This window comes from Pteropus alecto, unplaced genomic scaffold (genome assembly GCF_000325575.1).
Source record: "Pteropus alecto unplaced genomic scaffold, ASM32557v1 scaffold7, whole genome shotgun sequence".
Lineage (NCBI taxonomy): Eukaryota > Metazoa > Chordata > Mammalia > Chiroptera > Pteropodidae > Pteropus > Pteropus alecto.
In genome coordinates, this window is record NW_006494614.1 from 6,654,988 (window position 1) to 6,674,329 (window position 19,342).

General features: G+C 31.7%; 1 protein-coding gene across 7 annotated transcripts in view; it reads left to right on the forward strand.

Annotated features, from left to right (window-relative positions):
• The window catches only part of EPHA7 (EPH receptor A7), a 158,419-nt gene that overhangs the window by 63,732 nt on the left and 75,345 nt on the right, over nucleotides 1-19,342 (forward strand). The window contains exon 6 of one of the 7 annotated variants that reach the window (XM_015600343.2): nucleotides 13,912-14,080. The exons of 5 other annotated variants lie outside the window; for them this stretch is intronic. In XM_015600343.2, coding sequence (XP_015455829.1) covers nucleotides 13,912-13,970 — 59 coding nt within the window. In that variant the 3' untranslated portion in view covers nucleotides 13,971-14,080. Of the gene's footprint in view, nucleotides 1-2,830; nucleotides 3,011-13,911; nucleotides 14,081-19,342 lie in introns of those variants that run through there. One more of the 7 variants, XM_025042529.1, reaches the window with a different exon arrangement.

Here is a 19,342-nt window from a genome sequence, read left to right on the forward strand (position 1 = left end):
ATGTGCAATTTTTTTCAGGGTATAACCCTGGGTCAATATATATTAAATTCAGTCTCTTTTTCTGATGGTATTAAACAATTAATAAAACAGCAAAATACGTATAATATTGTAGCATTACTATACTAATACAAGCTAACATGTTTGTAAAATATTTTCAATATGAATTGAATCAAGAAGTGATTTTTCTGTAGTTGTCCAAAACTGGTTACCTGATATACTTGGTGTTGTTTCACAGTACAAAAAGGTTTTGATCTGTAAGTTGTTTACCTAGTTCATATAGAGCAAACTATTGTAACTATTTCTCCAAGTGTTATAAAGCAATAGCATTGTGAAGATGAACGGTTTCAGAAAATATTCATTTAATAGCCAGAAATTGATAAGCTGTATTTCAGAGAATGAAAAGTCAGTGGATGAAAATTTCATATATTAGTCATACATACACAAGTATACATAATGTGAATTGGTGGTGGTGATGGTGGTGGTGGTGGTGATGATGATGATGATGATGATGATGATGATGATGATGATGATAAAAACTTGGGCCCATAAATTTGAAGTACATATTTAGGTTCCCCCCAGTCCCATTTCCAGTACACTGCTACATCCAACCATATACCCCATTTCAAGCCTGGGGTGAGCTGAGACATAACTTTGAGAAAGGTAGGAGATAGTTTTTACACTGACAAGCATTTAGTTCTTTTTTCAGTGCCAGTGTTAAGAGAGAGTAAATGTTGGTTATTTTATTCCTTGCTTCATTGGTGATGAATTGAAGCAAATTTGATTCAGACAGGCAATCTGGTGGAATAATACAGAGCCACCCACAAAAACATCTGTACTAATCCACCAATGCAATAAATTAGAGCTACAAGGAAAAGGCATTGATCCAAGAGGATCATTAACAGTTTTAACCAACTGATCTAAGTAATAGAGTAAAGGAGAGAACACTGTCAAGATCTTGCTTTTCAGATCTGTCAATTACTACTGCAAAAACCTGATTGCTGCTTTTTCAATTTCAACTGTTTTATGACTTAGGGCTCTTTGTACTATTGTAAGCAAGAGGGAAAAAAAGATCAATTAAGAGGTAAAAACCCAGGAACAGTTATCCAGATTTTCTGCACTTCATTTACAAAGAGGTTAGTCACAAAGGGAGAGATAATTGCTGCAACCCAACAAAATTAATCAGGGAGAAGGCAGAGTGGATGATGTATGTTCTGTGACAAAGTGCATGGTGGAGAGGTACCTACAGACCTGGAGCTGCTTGCCTTAAGAAACAAGGACTAGAAGAGGAGATCTGTGAAAAACAGCATAGCTTTAATGCACACAGTTCTTAATTATCCATAGTATGTTGACGCCTGATAATTAGTATCCCAGTTTTTAATAATATTTGATCACGAACTTCAAAATATAGAAAGATATCTGGGCTGTATCACATAATCTGACATGTTTAATGTGTAGACATGTATATAGACAGTTATAACTATATATACTTTTTAACTTCATACATTTTATAAGCACATAAAATTCTTAAGAGAATGGACGTTAGATTGGTAGTGGAGCCTAAGTGTTATAAATTGGAGAATCATGATCTTCTGGATGGTGAGTTACTGAATGGACTGTTGAGAATATAAGGTGGAGCTGTAAAAAGTTTGAAAGAAAAGTTTTGAGAACATCAAGAGTTAGGAGCTGGCAGAATGTCAAAAGCATATGATGAAGACCAAAAACAACCAGACCAGTTGGATAGGAGTGCTGTAACTGTAACCAAAGAAGGAAAATTTCCTGAGTCCAGTTGATCATAGAGTGAAATGTTACAGAAGGTCAGTAGAATGAAGACAGAAGAAAGTTTATTGCATTTGAGTTTCAAGCTGTGAGAAACAATTTTGATAGACAACTTGGGTAGAATATGTTATAATCATATTTGTCGTGTTTGAAAACAAAGCCTAACACTGTAGCATAGTGATGTAAGTTCTCAAAGTTGGCTGAATTGAATTGTAATAGATGACTTTTTATGCTGATTTCATACAACATTTATCAGACTGGTAAAGACTCTAAGACAGAGAATGAGTCTGAATTTTGTTTGAAAAAAATTACTTCCTTTGTTCTTTTCTAATACATTATCATAACCTTGTTTTCTCCTTGTTTTGACATCTTATCCTATTTTCCCACATCTCTGACATCACTAAGAACCCAGATTTAGTCTCACATAAATTTCATTGTTGAAAACTCGATAACCTCAGAAATAGAGGTCATAAAAGTAAAGCCGTTAATTCTGTAAAGATAAATTGTGTTTATAACAATGTCTGTTCTAATGTATTTATTATTCTTAATATAAAATATGGCTATAAAATGAAATGGGTTATTACACACATCTCATAAAGACTAGGTCTGGTACTATATATATATAGTGTATATATAATTTGTATAGTTATATATGTACATTTTTGTTGTGCTTTTGATTTTCATATTTCTTTCTCTTTCTAGTTTTTCTTTCTCCCAGGCTTTTTAAATTATGCCCCATATCATGTGCTCACTTACAGAAAAGTAAGAGATCCACCTACAAGTTTAGAAACTTTATTCTTGCTTTTTATATAGTATGTTAATATTACTAAGCAATTATCTTTTATTTTTGTCACATTTTATTTACCTTTAAAAATCACATTAAAAAGAACAGAAGATATGATGCCATTTCAACAAATCTTGTATATTAATATGATTTTTAAGTAATTTCTAGTGTACCTGCTGCATTAAATCTGGTGTTATATTTGAAAAGATACTAACTGGCCTCCTTAAGACTGCTGACTACTTTGATGTTTCATTTTTCTTTAATCCACAGATGAAATGGATGAATGGATCTTAATGATAGTGTCCTGGTGACTCTTTTTTCAGATCATTTTTCTGGATAAACATCAGCTAATCTGACAAATCATGAACAGTTTACTTTATAGTTTGGTTAGGATTAAGTTACTAACTGTAACCTGCAGGAAACATGAAGAGCAGTGTCTTCTGATAAAACGCGTTGGTTATTTACCATGTCTGTTTTCAATTTTAATCAGTAAACTTTAGGAATGGAGAACTATAAACATGGTCCTCTGACAGATGTATTTTTGTATGTTTTCCTTTAGCACTTCAAACATAAACAGGCCTGGTATATCAAATTTACATATCTAAAATCTAATTGCATATTTACCTATGGATTTTTTTACTTCCAAGTTTTCACCATGTAGAAAGAGCTTCTTTGTAAAATTTATTTTTATTTACAACAATTTTAGAAATAATACTTTATTAGAATTAGGTTAGAACATTTGGGATGTGCCCTCTAATTGCTTATAGGTAATAGTGCAACATAGACTTTATTTTGAGTGTCTTTTAATTTGAAGTATTTTTATTTGATATTGGGATGAACAATTTATTGAAGGGAATTTGACTTTAAATATTTTTTGTTTAAGTAAAATGAAATATAAATTTTTGGAGAAGTTATAATTATTTTAGGGTTTGTAATAGACATTAATATTTACATTGTTATTTGAAGATTTGTGTAGGACAAAACTCTTTCAACTTTTATGCTAAGGTTATTATTTTTTTGACAGTAATTGTCCTTTTTTGTGAATTCCATATGCCATTTACTAGATGACATTGATTTCCTGTTCAGCATTAACTTTCTTCTTGCGGACAAGGAAACTGTTATACATTTTCCTTATACAGGTCACTAAAATCAAAACGTGTTTATTAGAACAAACAAATGAGTAATATGTAAAGCTATATTTTCCAAAATCATTTAATTGGACATTTTGTTTCATCTATCTGCTCTTAAGTGTATAATAAACACACCTAAGAGAACTCAACATCAAAATTAGATTTAGTATCCCTCTGGGTAACTGAAATTACCCTGCTGTTGTAAAACACTGTTTTTTATTGTTCTTAGACTGTAAATAAATGTATTGACAGTAAAGAATTAATAGCACATTCATGAAGACTTTATTTAATAATGATGTAAAATACTTTTATGCCATTCGATTTATCTAATTTATAACTCTGATTACCCCAGCATGTCTCTCCTCTGCAAGAATTGCTCCCTGGGGACTAGTCAACTTATTAATTCATCACTTGTTCTCTTATGGTTGCAATCCCCATTATAGTATGAACATAGAGTGATATTATTCTCTTCTGAAAGCTGCCAGCCAACTGGTTCCAGTCTAGTTTACCTTTTGTTTGTAACTATGATCCTAATGGTATTTCTATTGGATTCTTTTTCTAATAGGTTATATTACAATCTAGCTTTTTGTCTTATGGAATCATGATTAGTATAGGACAGCAAGAGTGAATTACACACCTGCAATTAGAATTTTGTGAAAAGGAAAGACCTGCTTCAAGTTAACCTGTAGGTTTTTTTTTTAAGTGTCTTTTGATTTATCTGTCACCTGATCCATCAGCAATGAATAATTTTCATGGAAGGTGCACTTTAATTACATTCCCATTTGACTTGCATTATCAAGCCCTATCTAGGTAATTAATCTCACCAAGTATCCAATTTCGGCCTTTATTGCTGGCAGGCAGGCCTCCTGAATTATGTGTGCTTGAATGGGTATTGGGTCTTTAACCAAGCAGACCCTGAAAGAGATCTGGGGCCTTCCAAATGCTGGAACCATGTCTTAGAAGTTTCTTAGATATTGTGATTAAATTATATTTGACATCACAAGTACACTTCCATATTCAATAAAGCCTATAGATCATTATAATCATGAAAGCCTATACCTAGAAGTGAATCTGCATGTCATTTTGTATAGTGAGGAGGATATATGCTAAATTGTTAAGTGTAGCTAACGTCTGTATCAATCTGCTGATATAAATTTACCACAATCAACACCTAAATTTAAGCATTGTCCTTTAGTTCAGGATTTAAGGTTTATATGAATTTAGGTGAATGTTTAGGTTAAAAGATGGTTAGTTCAAAATTAGAATAACTTACAATTAACCTGCTTTATATTCAGTCACACACTCTGTTTTCTACAGTTCTCTTTATTCTGAATTAATATATCTCACATTTTGTTTTCCCTATCTTTTGGTTTTGATGGTTTTCACTTCTTAATTACTTATATTGATTAATGCCAAAGTTCAATGATATTACCAACTTAGTTTACACACATACACACACAATAATTCCAAATATATAATTTGTCTTTCTATTATAGTCTTGTGTTATAATCTAGTGAAAACATGAATTAATTGTTTTATAATTTTCTAATTTTGAAATTATGTTTATAGTATATATAGTATTTCTTTACTCTGAGGACATTTGAAAAAACATTAGAAGCTTCTTAAAAGTCAAATTAAAAAGTAGTATAAATAGATTGGCTGTCGGTTCGAAAGTGGTATAAAATATCTGACACTATTTGAAGGCATAGATTAGCAGAAAGCAGTCCAATTTGTAGTAGACTAAATAAACTATAATGTTTACACAGTAAGTAAGATATCTTGGAAAATTTGACTGATGATACTGGGAAAAAGATGAGTACTTTTCCAACTTCTACTGTTAAGTTGACAGTTAAGTCCATAAATCTCTTCCTCTAATCCTTAGGTCTCTCACAAAGCCCTGCCCTGTGTCTCCACAAGGATATAGGTTATGATTGAATTTATAAGTATTTGATGGAATACTTTATCAAACCAAAACTCACACAGATAAAATCTATAACTATTTAAAAAAAAAACTCTTAATGTGTAACTTCAATTTGACCTGTTCTTTTTTATGAAAATAATTGATCACCTTTTAATGTAATATATATTAAATATGGATTCCTAAAATATTTAACATCACTTTCTAAAAAACACACAGTATTTTTTAACTAAATATTTCCATTGTCATTTAGAAATGAATTTTCTGGGCTATTTTTTCAGACTGGTTTAATTGCAAGAATATACAGACATTTTGTCATCTTTAATATCTAGAATGAAGATGCAATAATTTAATATAGTATTATTTTGTTATATATATTCATAACAATTGCTTACAAGCCAAAAGATAAATTTAAATTGGTCAGGAAGATTCATTACTGAATGGTTCACTATTGTGAATTCCTCAGTAAAGTGTGTGCATGCGCCCATATGTATACCCATACACACCCAGATATGTATATATGTATGAATTTATATTATAAACTTTAAAGGAATTATTTTCTTTCTGAACATACTATTAAAATATACTACCTCTAATAATTGGGTATGTAGTAACTCTTAGATTTCCTCTTAAATATTAATATTAAAGCAAAGAATTTATGGCTTTTTAACACCTGTCCCTATGATTTAGTTCTTTTTTTGTCACTTTTGAATTATGAGAATTTATATTTTTTTAGCAAATGGTATTGCTCCATGTAACACCATTTTGAATTGTGACTATAACAAATATAATTAATTTAATGTTTACAGATAAAAGAATTGAGGCTTAAATAAGATAGACTATATAACATCTTGTAGTGAATCAGTAGGGTCTAGTTTAGAATTTTAGGAATGGTTTGTTAACCAAAAACATCCCATTTGAGTTATTTTACTTTTCTTCTGTGTATTCTTAGATGTAGATCTTTTTCAGTGTATTGACCTGCCAAAAATCTGTATTGCTTGGGCTGTTTATAAATATATTGAGCTGAGCAGATTATTTACCTATATCAAAATAAAATCAGTTTCTCTATAACAATGCACATAAAGAAATACAGACTTAAAAGACATATCAGACAAGTTGGACTTAGAACTCTGGATTTAGAATCAGAATGTTTAAATCCAGATTAACAAATTGCTTTTTGACTTTGGGCAAGTAATGCGATCTCTGTATTTTAGTAGTTAATCTCAGGATTACATGAAGCAATACATGAAAAAGTGTTTTATAAACCCCAAACACTTTGCAGTTGTCATTTGGAGATATTGATATACTAGAATGGAATTTTGAACACCTGTGAGATAAATTTAACTGTGGCAGACCACAATCTTGGAAAAATTAGCAAACTAATACTGTTTATAATACAAATTAATGTTGACTTTATTCTCATGAAATGTTGCCATCTCAATAATTAGGAATACAAAAATAATATTTCTATAAACCTGTTTCTGGGCAGAACAATCATAATTCAGAGAAGTCCAGAAATTAATGAGAAATGTATTAGATATAATTGATTTCTTAAAATGAACATTGAATTCTTAATAAGATACTATCTCACAAAAAATTAAAAACCTATTTTAATTGCCAGTTTTCATATTGTTATACTTTTAGAAAATGATGCTAAGTACCAATGTTATATTTCATGCTTTTTTTTTTTTTTTGAAAAATGAAGTAGTGTGAAAATATATTGGCACCTTATGGTACTATGTATATGGATTATATAAAATGTAACATTTATTATTAAATTTAATTCTCTAGGTATATAGATAAACTATAGATTATAAATATATAAGTTTCTTTACTACTCTATTAGAATACAGGGCCTTTTCTATTGTTGGACTCAAGTTATGTTTTATTTTGTGAATAAGGTAATAAATAGAAGAGGATAAATTGATAGAAATAAATTGAAAAAATGTTTTGAAGATTGACAATCTTTGAATTTTTGAGAGATGTTCTAATATGTATCTCCATTAAATAATAAGAGAATAAAAATGACCTATTTTAATAGTTTTCGATTACTATTATTCAGATGTAGTTGATAACTTTGAGGAAATTTTAAATATTTGAGAAGGTCTATATTTGAAATTTCAGCCTACTTATGACAAACTAGGAGTAGAAGAAATATTATTTATTGAAATACCAATTTAGAAGGAAAGTTTAATTTTGATGGTTTCGTTGTGGTACAGAATCACAAGAAAATTCTCTTCTGGTACAAGTTTGGTATAAGTTATTAAAGTACCTGCAAATTGTTCTCGTTTAAGATTGGTTTCTACTTTTTTATTGCTTCTTTCTTGGCTAGAAATTGAGCCCATGAATACATGTTCTTGTATACAAAACCTGCTTAGATTACTTTAAACTTCTGAAAAACAAAAAGCAAGAATTAGAAAGGCAAAAGATGTAAAACAGAAAGAAAAAAGAGGAGAATATGATTTTGCCCATGCATTCTTATTTTGGATGAAATAAAACATGACAGCAGTCCAGACTGACCTATAACTCAGAGAGTTGTTTTCTTTGCCTTTTACATGTCTACCCCCAGGGGCTGTTGTTAATGGGGATTTTTGGCAACATGACAGTATTCTTGGGTTCCTCTTCTAGACTTTCATGCTACTTGACATGTCATCTCTTTTCTTTCTTTCCTCCCTCTCACCCTTCTCCCCCTCTCCTTTTCTTTCTCCTTCCTGCCCTTCTTGCCTTCCATTTATTTTGGTGGTGAGTAAGCAGGTAGGCACGGGGAAAAGCATGCTACAATATGAAACCACTATTCCAATATCACAAGAGGGATATAAATGGTGATCAGGTTGTTGCCTGAGAATTCATTTCCTTGCCTTCAGTATGCTGCTGCCTTTTTCATCCCATGCTGCTTCTCTTTCTGAGGTAAATCTAATTTGAGAGCTGCAGGTTTGAGATCAGTGGTGAGAATAACCACAGACTTGTCTGTAATACTGTACTGTTTGATATGGAAAAATATTGAAATATTTTCTTTTCCTGCTAGCTTTCTATGACAGAAGTCTCTCAGTTATCTATGGAATACATATCTGAATGAGTATTTTTTAAAAGTAGCTGTTCAAGGCCCTTTGAAAACAGACTTTCTTTCCTTCGGACACTTAGAAATTCTCTTAAATAAAAAGTAGCACTATGCTCAAACTGATTTTATATTTGTAAAAGTAGCTTTTTCTAAGGATAGAATTGGTCAAAGAACTACTTACAGAAAAGTAGGTCTCATTTCTAATCTGTATTCCAAAGAATAAAAGTGGAGCCTTTTGTTACAGCCTTATTCAACCAGTGTGTAAACACATTCACTTACTACAAGATCTTGTGATTCTGACCTTTTGGAAATGGTGTGCGGTCACTGGAACCTTGCTTTTGATCACTGGTAATCTTTGACATTATTGAGCAACATTATCCTTGAGGATCTTTCTCTCGTGTTCTGGGTCAGCCTCCCATGGGAGAAAAATGAGGTTTTGAATTGTGGATTTGAAAACAAAGCAGCAATACTCTTCTGTTAAGATACTTCTGTGAAGATTCTCACTGTAGTGAATGTGCTTTCAGCCAAATACAGTAAAACAAAACCATCAGTCACTTTTAATTACTTGTTTATTTTCCATCATGCCTTTTTCCTAACCACTCCTAATCCTATCCCTGTAGATGGCAAACGAGAAACAAATTGGCTGATATAAGGTTCTTTGTTTTTTCTCTCTTTTCTATGGTGTTTTATAAAAGGCATCCAATTTATGTCCCTCTAAATATTCTTCAGATTTATGATAAAATTATTAAATTGGAAGAAAAATGTCATTCAAAGCAAGAGGGTATTCTTGGCTGCACGAACTATAGCTGCTAAAAGAGCTGGTTTGGGGGAAGAACTGTTCTCTTTTATTCTTAGAAGTTGTAAAAAGCTTTGTCCAGCTGTATTTGACTACCCACTAGGTTTTCTAAGGGATGGGTGCACTGTATTAATATAGTTTGTAACATATGGCAAATGAACAAAATCTGAAACTTCTATGTATGCCTTGGTTTACTAATGCTAAAGTCATTGAGATTGTAAGGAATATTCCTCTGGGCAACCTTAAAAATTAAATGTGGTGTTGTAAATAAAGTTTTATGATGGTGGTTATTTTTTTCCTGGATTAGAAGACATTATAGTAGTTGAAAAGCTTGAAAGTTTTGGTACTCGATACACTACACAAATTATTTAACTTTTTCCCTTTTATGATACTAATTTAAGTATGCTTTTAAAACATATAAATAAACATCCAATTTATATTGGGTAATAAAGATAATACCTGTGCCTTTTTTCTAGGTTATCAAAAGAAAAATGCATCATTTTTCTTAAATGTTTCTTAAATCCTAGATATTTGTTTCTTAAATCCTGGATATGTGTTCACATCTCTCCCATCATCTCTGTAGATGAAAAAGAGTTTTCCTATGTGTAATTTGAATCTTAATAATCTCTTATTCATTATTAATTGGTTTCTATCTCTCTAAATTTTTACCAAATACAAAGTGATGAAATTTATAGTTATTTATGTCAGTAAGAAAGATTATTATTGCTGCTTTCCCAGTAAGAAAGTAAACTTGTTTCCATGTCTATATTTTAATTGCTATGAATAGCACGGAATTTAAAAAAAAAACACTGGAAGATTATTGCAGTGTCACTAAATTATGGGATAACTTATGGGTCCGATAGATTTTTCTCTCTTGCCCCTTTCTTTTTCTTACTACTTTTGTCTTTTCTGGTGGTCTCCTTCACTAAACATAGGTGCTTTTTAAAATATAATTATTTCAGTGTTTTTTTTTAAAGTAATTCCTTATGTCCCTAATGACACCCAGAACTTTAATCCTTTGGAATTGTAATATAAACACCAATGAAATTGTAAAATTTTGAATAGAATTCATGTCCCAGGTTTAGTCAGGGCAAAAGCTTATATTACAACCCTGGACAGATAATACATCACATATGTAGAGGATTATGCTTTACAAAGGATGAAAAGTTTCATTTCATTCTAATACTAAAAACAGAAATAACATTTTTATAATATTTCTTGAGTATCCCATACATTGTAGAAGTAGAAAAAGTAAGCCTGGAGTTACATAAAAGATATTTACAGATTCAGTCCTGCCCGTTAACAATGCATTGACTCCTGAGGTGTCAAACTTGCAACAATTTTGTGAGGAATATGGTATTATGCACAGTACAGGGAAAAGTTAAGCAAATTGCACAAGGTGATAAGGCTATGAAGTGGCCAGGTGCGATGACCAATGAAGTCCTACAGGTTCTCTGGTCTGTCTTCTTATTTTCTTGGTTTTATTACCTCTTCTTGTCCTTGACTTTTGTGGTTTTGTTGTCCTGTTTCTGTAAAAAAAACAGTCAATCATAATAAACATGTGATATATATTCATACTAGAAAGTTTCTAAATACAGCCTGCACATCACGATCTGCACTACTTTTGGATTAAGTGTAAAGGCAAACCATGCAGATATACTTGTGGTTTTCAGGGAATAATTTGCATCACACTTTTAACCTTCATATTTTGTAATTTGATTGAGATATCCTAGTTATGATGCATGGATCATTTCAACCTAGAGTAGAAGCGATGATAACATCTGACATGCTTCTTTGGATATTTTTTTCCAACATTAAGTGTTAAATTTGCTCTCTAGTAACTGGAAAGTGTTTCATATTGTACGTGTAGTATAAGCAGGTTAGAGAATTATCTAAAGAAATGTAAAGTTAATATGAATAGAAATAGAAGATTAATTTCTATTATTTGATGAATTTGAACCAGCATTTTTCATTTTAAGTTAACACTTTGAACAATTTAATTACTTTAGATCTTTACTAGATCACATTGTTGATCATGTTTATTTGAAAATTTGAAATTCAAAAAAATCCTAAATAATATTTTACTTAATTTTATTGAAATTCTAAGGCATTTTAAAAAACATTTTTTGCTTTTGCCTTCAGAATTTAAGGTGTATTATTAGAATGTGCACAAACCAGTTCTAAGGTTTATACAAATTTGTTTATTTTTGCCATGCACAAATATATTCCTATATTGCAAAAAAATTAAATTTTATTAATATTATGGTTGAGTTCCTATGTAGAAACAGCATCTAATAAAAAAATAAGCCACTTAGCAAAGAGAGAAATGTAATTGCAATTATTTTAAAGGTTTATATCAGATTAATAATCACAAAAATGCAAAGCTCGCATACTGTAAATGTTCATTGTTTATATGAACATTATTATTCATTTATTAATTTCTCAAGAAGACTTTTTATTTACTTATTTTTATTTACTATTTCCTTGATTCATTTCCACTCCTCAGTTTTCACAAGGTCCACTGAGCTTCATTCTAAATATACTTTGGGGCCAGTTCTGTGAGAGTATTTTTTTTAACATTATTTTTTCATTATAGTTGATATACAATAGTATATCAGTTTCAGGTGTACAACATAGTGATTAGACATTTATAGAACTTACAAAGCGATCACCCCAATAAATCTAGTACCCATCTGCCACCGTACACAGTAATTACAATATTATTGACTACATTCATTATGCTATACTTTACATCCCCATGACTATTTTGTAGCTACCAATTTGTACTTCTTAATTCCTTCTCCTTTCACCCATCTCCCCAATCTCCCTCCCATCTGATAAGCCTCAAATGTTCTCTGTATATAAGAGTTTGTTTCTGTTTTATTTTGTTCTTTAGATTCCACATGTAAGTGAAATCATGTGGTATTTGTTTTTCTTTATCTGACTTACTTCACTCAGCACAATACCCTTTAGGTCCATCTATGTTGATGCAGATGACAAGGTTTCATTCATTCATTCATTCATTTTTATGACTGAATAATAGTCCATTGTATATGTGTACCACCTCTTCTTTCTCCATTCACCCATTGATAGAAACCCATATCTTGGCTATCGTAAATAATGCTGTAATGAACATATGGATGTACCTGTCCCTTCAAAGTTGTACTTTGGGTTTCTTCAGATAAATACCCAGAAGTGGGATTACTGGGTTCTTTGTCTCTTATTATAGCCTTTGTTTTAAAATCTATTTTGTCTGATATAAGTATTGCTACCCCAGATTTTTTTCTCTTTTTTTTTTTTATATGAAATATCTTTGTCTATCTTTTTGCTTTCAGTCTGTATGTGTCTTCTGACCTGAAGTGAGTCTCTTGTAGGCAGTATATGTAAGGGTCTTGTTTTTTCATCCATTCAGCTACCCTTTGTCTTTTGATTGGATCATTTAATCCATTTACATTTGAAGTAATTGTAATAGATATGTAGTTATTGCCATTTAATTATTCATATTTTTATCTTTTATCTTTTTTTTTTTTCTTTAACATTTCTTGTAATACTGGTTTGGTGGTGATGAACTCCTTTAGCTTTTTCCTGCCTGGAAAGTTCTTCATCTGACCTTTGATTCTAATTGATAGCCTTGCTGGATAGAATAGTCTTGGTTGTAGGTTCTTGCTTTTCTTCACTTCGAATAATTCGTACCAATCACTTCTGGCTTTCAAAGTTTCTGCTGAGAAATTAGCTGATAGTTTTATGGGCGCTCCCTTGTAGATAACTAATTGTGTTTTGTGAGAATATTCTTAAACAAGTGCTGTTATTAAACATGTTTTCTAAAGTCAATACATACCAATGTCAGGTGCATAGTAGGTGCATAATACATATTTCTTGAGAAAATAGATTAATACATGATTTATACTGAATTTAACCATATGAGTAAATGTAACAGATTTGCCTATATTCTGTTTAAAGCAGAATTGATAGAATGAAAGCCTATTCATTGAGTATTGGCTTATGGATACTATGGAACAGATAACATGACAGAGTGGTTCACACTAGCATCTGAAAAGTGAAAAATAACAGACTTTTGAAGAAATAATAAATTGATAAACTAAACAATGTATAATGTAGTTGAATGGCTATTTGCTGCACAGATACAAATTACATTGAGAAACTTATTGGGTGAGAAAGGACAGTTGTGCCAATTGTTTGCATATTTCAAGTGAAATAATTCTTTGTCCTCAGTTATTCACACTATTTCCTTAACTCTCTGTAATCATTTCTTTGACAAATGTTTATGTGAGTACATCAATTAATCTAGTATGCATTCTAGGTACTTTTTTTCTAATTAAATTCTCAAAGAAAAAAGACCTATGTGTACATCTGATCTGAGTGAGCTCCAGAACATGCTTTTTATTTTTTATTTTTTTGTCTGCTAAAAATATAATCTGTGTATTTCAGGAAATCATGTATTCAAGAGTTGCAGAATTTGGAAAGAGTTTATGACTGAAAAAAGCTGAGAAAAGACAGTTGGATTTAGCTAGAAGAATATCAGTGGAGACCTAAGAAAACATGATTTTATTATAGTGATGTGACAATATAGGTGGAAAATAAAACTAGAGAAAAACTACTAGGCTGTCTTTGTTTACTTCTTTTTCTAAAGTATAATAATATGCCTACTTGTAATATTCTCATTTACACATTCTTTGCCAAAAGTTAAACCTAAGCCATTTTAGGGTTACTGCATTCCCAGATGGCTGATTTATACTCCAGCTTTTGCAGTACTTTTCTTCAAATACCCATTGATGTATTGAAATGTTTGATCTGTAAGCTCACTCTTGAATAAGGAGTCAATAAATGCTTGACACCTCTGGAGATGCCTTCTCGGCTGGTACCCAAACTAACAAAGAAGAAAGGGAGTTTTTTTGTCCATGGAGACAATGCTGTGGTTACCACTTTATGTAGTGTTTCATGAAGAATTTAGTGACTATGTTTAACGTTGTATAATAAGGATTATTCTAATTTCCTGTAGTAAACTCCCCTCACCTTACTGACTGTGATATTTTTCTCCACTCTCCACCCTCCGAAATCATAGTTTTTCTTTTGACCAATGTAAAATGATAGATCTGGTTATACTTTAGGTGAGAGTTTACATAGTAATACAGGCATACCTCATTTTATTGCTCTATGTTTTATTGCGCTCCACAGATGTTGTGTTTCTTACACATTGAAAGCAAAAACCTCCACTGGCAAAATGATTTATTATTGCTTTATTGCAATACTCATTTTATTCTGGTGGTCTAGAACTGAACCTGCAATAGCTCCAAGGTATGCCTGTAATATAATTCATCAATATTATTGCTCAGTATGTTCTGTTCCAAGCATGAGTCTTTGTTTTTTATTTCACCAATTGTTGAGTGTAGTGGAAAGAAGATGGGCTCCTAGCAAGTTGACCTGGTTTTACTTTCTAGTTCTGCCACAGTATCATTGTTTGAAGTAGACTGTGCATAGAACAAGACTATTTTATACATATCAAAAATATTTGAGAAAATGAAAGAATATTTGAGAAAAGCCAAGAAGTCACTAAATTTATTTAACCTCAGCCATACTTTCTAATGGATGGAATGTATACTTTGAAAAATGTCCCCTTATTTTCAAAATTCTACAAAGAACAGCCATGTTGTAAAAGTACATTAAAAATCAAATATATCAGGATTCACAATTCATGGTATTGCACTCACATTCTTTATTAGATGTGGAGTAAAATTCTTGAAGAAGCTCTTTAATCACATGCTGTCATGTTAGGGTGACTAAAAATGGCAACATTATTGCACATCTGCATTCATATTGCTTACAGTTTGGTTTAGATGTTAATTGACAAAAGTTTTCAAACTTTTATGTCTGAAATAAAAAATACTAATGATTGGCAATTTAAAATTTTAATTATTTTACTTAAAGGATACATGAAAAATTTTTAGTGGCCAGTGTCTCATTCAGAATTTGAGGAACATACTCTGCAGTTATTTATCCGAGGTATGGATTACTTATATCTTTACAGTAGAGATCTGAAGAAAGAAGATATTTATTCAATGTAACTGATACTAAAATATAGAATTTCTAATTGAGAAAAAAGTGAAAATTAATTGAGAATTAAAAAAAAAAAAACCCTAAATTACTTTATTAACCTCAGGTCCATGAGAAGTTAGTTATTTGTGTGCGTTAAAGTGATGAGACCTTCACCATTATGGTATCCTCATTAAAATTTGATTTTGATAATGAAAGGTGAATGTGGATTTTTATAATGAATTTTGGTTAATTTGTTCTACAAAACGTGCCCTTCTCTTGCTTTCTTAATTTTGTTTTCTTTAAATTAGGAACTTAGAACTTAGCAATTTTTTATTTTAATATTTAGTCAAAGTCTTATTTTGACCATGTTGTATATGTGGTTTGCTTAAGGAGACCATGCCATCTTTTATCCCTCTTTCTCCCAGAGAATCTTTCTCATGTTTAAGTTGTGTAGTTGGAGGGACCACATTGATTATATAGGAATTCTGTGGGAATTCTCTAATGAGAATGTATTATTACCCAGAGTGACTAATGACCCTCCTATGTTTTAAAATTGCTATAACTCAGGAGCTAATGTCCTAAGAGAAATCTTTTTGTCCCAAGATAATAAAATTGGGTAAAACCAGCTTACCTATCTTTTGAGTGGGAAATAGAGTGTGACATATGGTGCACTTCTAGGTAGGTGTGGAGTCCATCACAACAAAACTCTTTCCACCTGGCTGATTTTTGAAAATTCACTAGTGAAATGTTTTCCTTAAAACTTTCATTCATTCTTTTATCTTTCAAAAATCTTTATTGAACATGTTTTAAATTTCATGCATTGTTTTAGGTGCTGGGAAAAAGTAGTAGACAAAAAACAAAATCTGCCCTTAAGAAACTTCTAATAGGAAGTTCAGTGTGAAACATAGAAAACATATTAAATGTGTAAAATATTTTAAAAGGTGCCAAAAATGCTTTGATTCTAAACTAAAGCATGAGAAGACAAGATATTTGGGGTGGGGATGAAATTTTTCAGAGGTTGTCAGGGAAGGCATTATTGAGATGATGACATTTGAATAAAAGTCTGAGTAAGATATAAAAGCAAAATTAAAGGAAGGAAGAGTGTTGCAGTTAGCGGTGCAAGGTATGCAAGTTCTTGAGGAGAGAACACTCTTGGCATGTTCAGTGGGGGGTGTGTATAGCTGGTGTGGAGAGATAGAGGAGAGTAGAAGTAGGGGTCAGAATGTTAATGGGGTTGGAGGGTATCGTGTTGGTCCTTGTAGGTCACTATTACCACTGGCTTTAGGCAAATGTAAAGCCGCTGGGGATTTGAACGGAGGAACATCAGTTGACTTCCATTTTAACAGTATCATTTGGCTGCTATGTTAAGAATAGATAAGAGAGGCTCAAGAGTAGAAGCAGTAGATTAGTTTGGGAGGGTATTGCAGTAATCTAGAAGAGAGATGAAGTTGGTTTGTGCAGTCTTTTAGCAAGGGGATGCTATGGAGTGGTGGTCAGAATCTAGATACATTTTGAACATAATCAACAAGATTTGCTGACTGCTGGAATGTGGAATATGACAGAAAGAGAAAGACAAACAGTGACTGAGTATTTTAACCTGAGCAACTGAGAAGATGAAATTGCTAGGAACTCAGATGCAAGAGATTATGAGAGGGACAGGTTTGAAGGATAAGTTTAGAACCTCGATTTTAGACATGCTGAGTTTAAGATGGCTGGAGTTGCTGCTAATTGGATATACAAATCTGGAGTTCATGTTTGAGGTCTGGCTTTAGTGATATAAATCTGGCGTTATCAGTATAGATACAGAATTTAAAATAATTAAACCAAATAAGATAATAAATAGAGTTAGTATAGGTAAGATCCAAAGAGGTTTCAGATCTGAGTGCCAGGGCTCAGGGTAGTGAAGAACAATCAGAAACAATCAGAAAAAGTGACAGAGGATGAATGGCCAGTGAGATAGGAGGAACATTCAGTTAATGCCCTAAAAGCAAAGAAAGTGTTTGAAGGAGGAGGCAGTGATCTGTGTCAAATGTTAACAGCCTGTAAGGTGAGGAGTGAGAACTGAACTTTGGATGTAATGAACTCAGTATGAGTCTAGTGGCCATCAGAACATCTCATATGTCTTAGGTCACACTAATCTATAGACTATGGATGACTGACATTCATCTCTGCTCTACACTTGTCACCTCCAACTGGGAGTATTGTACCTAATAATGAAGCGCCCTACAATTATATTTTATGAATGCCATCTGAAAGAATGGGTTTAGCTAACCTGGAGAAAACTGAGGAAAATGTGACAATAATCTTTATGAAGCTATGAAGCTTTATGTCATAGAAAGTTCTATTTTGTTAAAATTTGTCTCTTTTTTTCTGTCCATTCATTTATTTATTCGGTAAATATTAAATGCCTGTGATGTGTCAAATACTCTGCTAGCCACTGGAGATCAAGTATAATGCAAGGAAGACAAGATTTCTGTGTTCATGGAGTAGATTGTCTGAAGAATTTTAGTCTAAAACTGATATGCCATGATGAAATCACAGACCTCGATGTATTCTTGCATTAACAGGAAACTCACTCGTTAAAAGTGATGAAAAGGGAAGAGAGAATATAATCTTGCCTTAAGAATTCAAGGAATGAATAACTTCTCATTTTTAAAAATTGCTTTCAGTACTTGCTTCTGCTTGTAATTTTCAGTAAATTACAAGAAATCATCACGTATGAAGGGTTTTAGATCACATGCCAGTCAGCCTTCTAAGTAAGTTCTAGTTATGCTATTCTTTGGATATTTAATACTCATACTGAATTCATTTAGTATCACTCTTTATATATGTTTAATTGACCCTAAATATTGTGGCAATGTTATATTGAGATTCGTGTTGTGGTTTTTTATATTCATTTGTTTAGCAAGCATTTATTGAGTGTGTATTGTATGTCAGATAATTTGCTGAGGGCTAGAGATTCAGTAATAAAATGGTCATAGTATCTCATGGAACCTAGATTATTGCAGGGGATAGATATCAATCTCTTTTCTTTCCCTTCTACTATCACTATGAGGTTATTCTTCAGTGTTAAGAGATTTTCATTACCTGAATCTTAACCTATAAATATAATTATCTGCTGTATGGCTAATGTTTAGTGAAGACATTGGGCAGTTTATAAATCTAGAATCATTGTTCTTAAATCTTTGATGGATCTCATTGATGGCAAAGACAGGATGTTATGTCATTTTTTCATTAAGCGTAGGCATCAGCAGTACATCTCGCTTGAGCCAGCAAAGAAAACAGATAATTATTTAATCTCATGTGTTTGATGATAACCATTTTTTCTTGGCAAATGCTTGAATTAAGCAAGTTTTCTTCATTGATATTTCTATGATTCAGAGTCCTTTTTTCAGCCAATTAAATATATTCAGATTCTGCAAAGTGTGTCTAAGTAAATATAAAATATTAAGTATACTAGTGTGTTAAAAACAGTTTCTTTTCTTAGTGCAATCAAAATTGGTTAAATGTACACCTATTTTCAATATTAAGAGAAGCGGTAGTTTATTTTGTTGGAATATTTTAAAATTTTCTTTTACTGATTTTATCTTTAATTTTTTACCTGGGTACCCTAGTAGATATATTTTGGTAAGATCAGGACTAGGTGTGGAAGGTGGGAAGCAGTGGAGTATAGTTGAATGTTGTATGCTGACTTTTACCAATTTAAACATTTGCAATTTTGGAAAAATTTGGACAGCTGATCATAGCAGTTGTTTATTTTGAGTCAGTAAACCATCACTGGTTTGGCTTATGTTGTCATGCAGCTGAATGGGTCTGGCATTTGTTT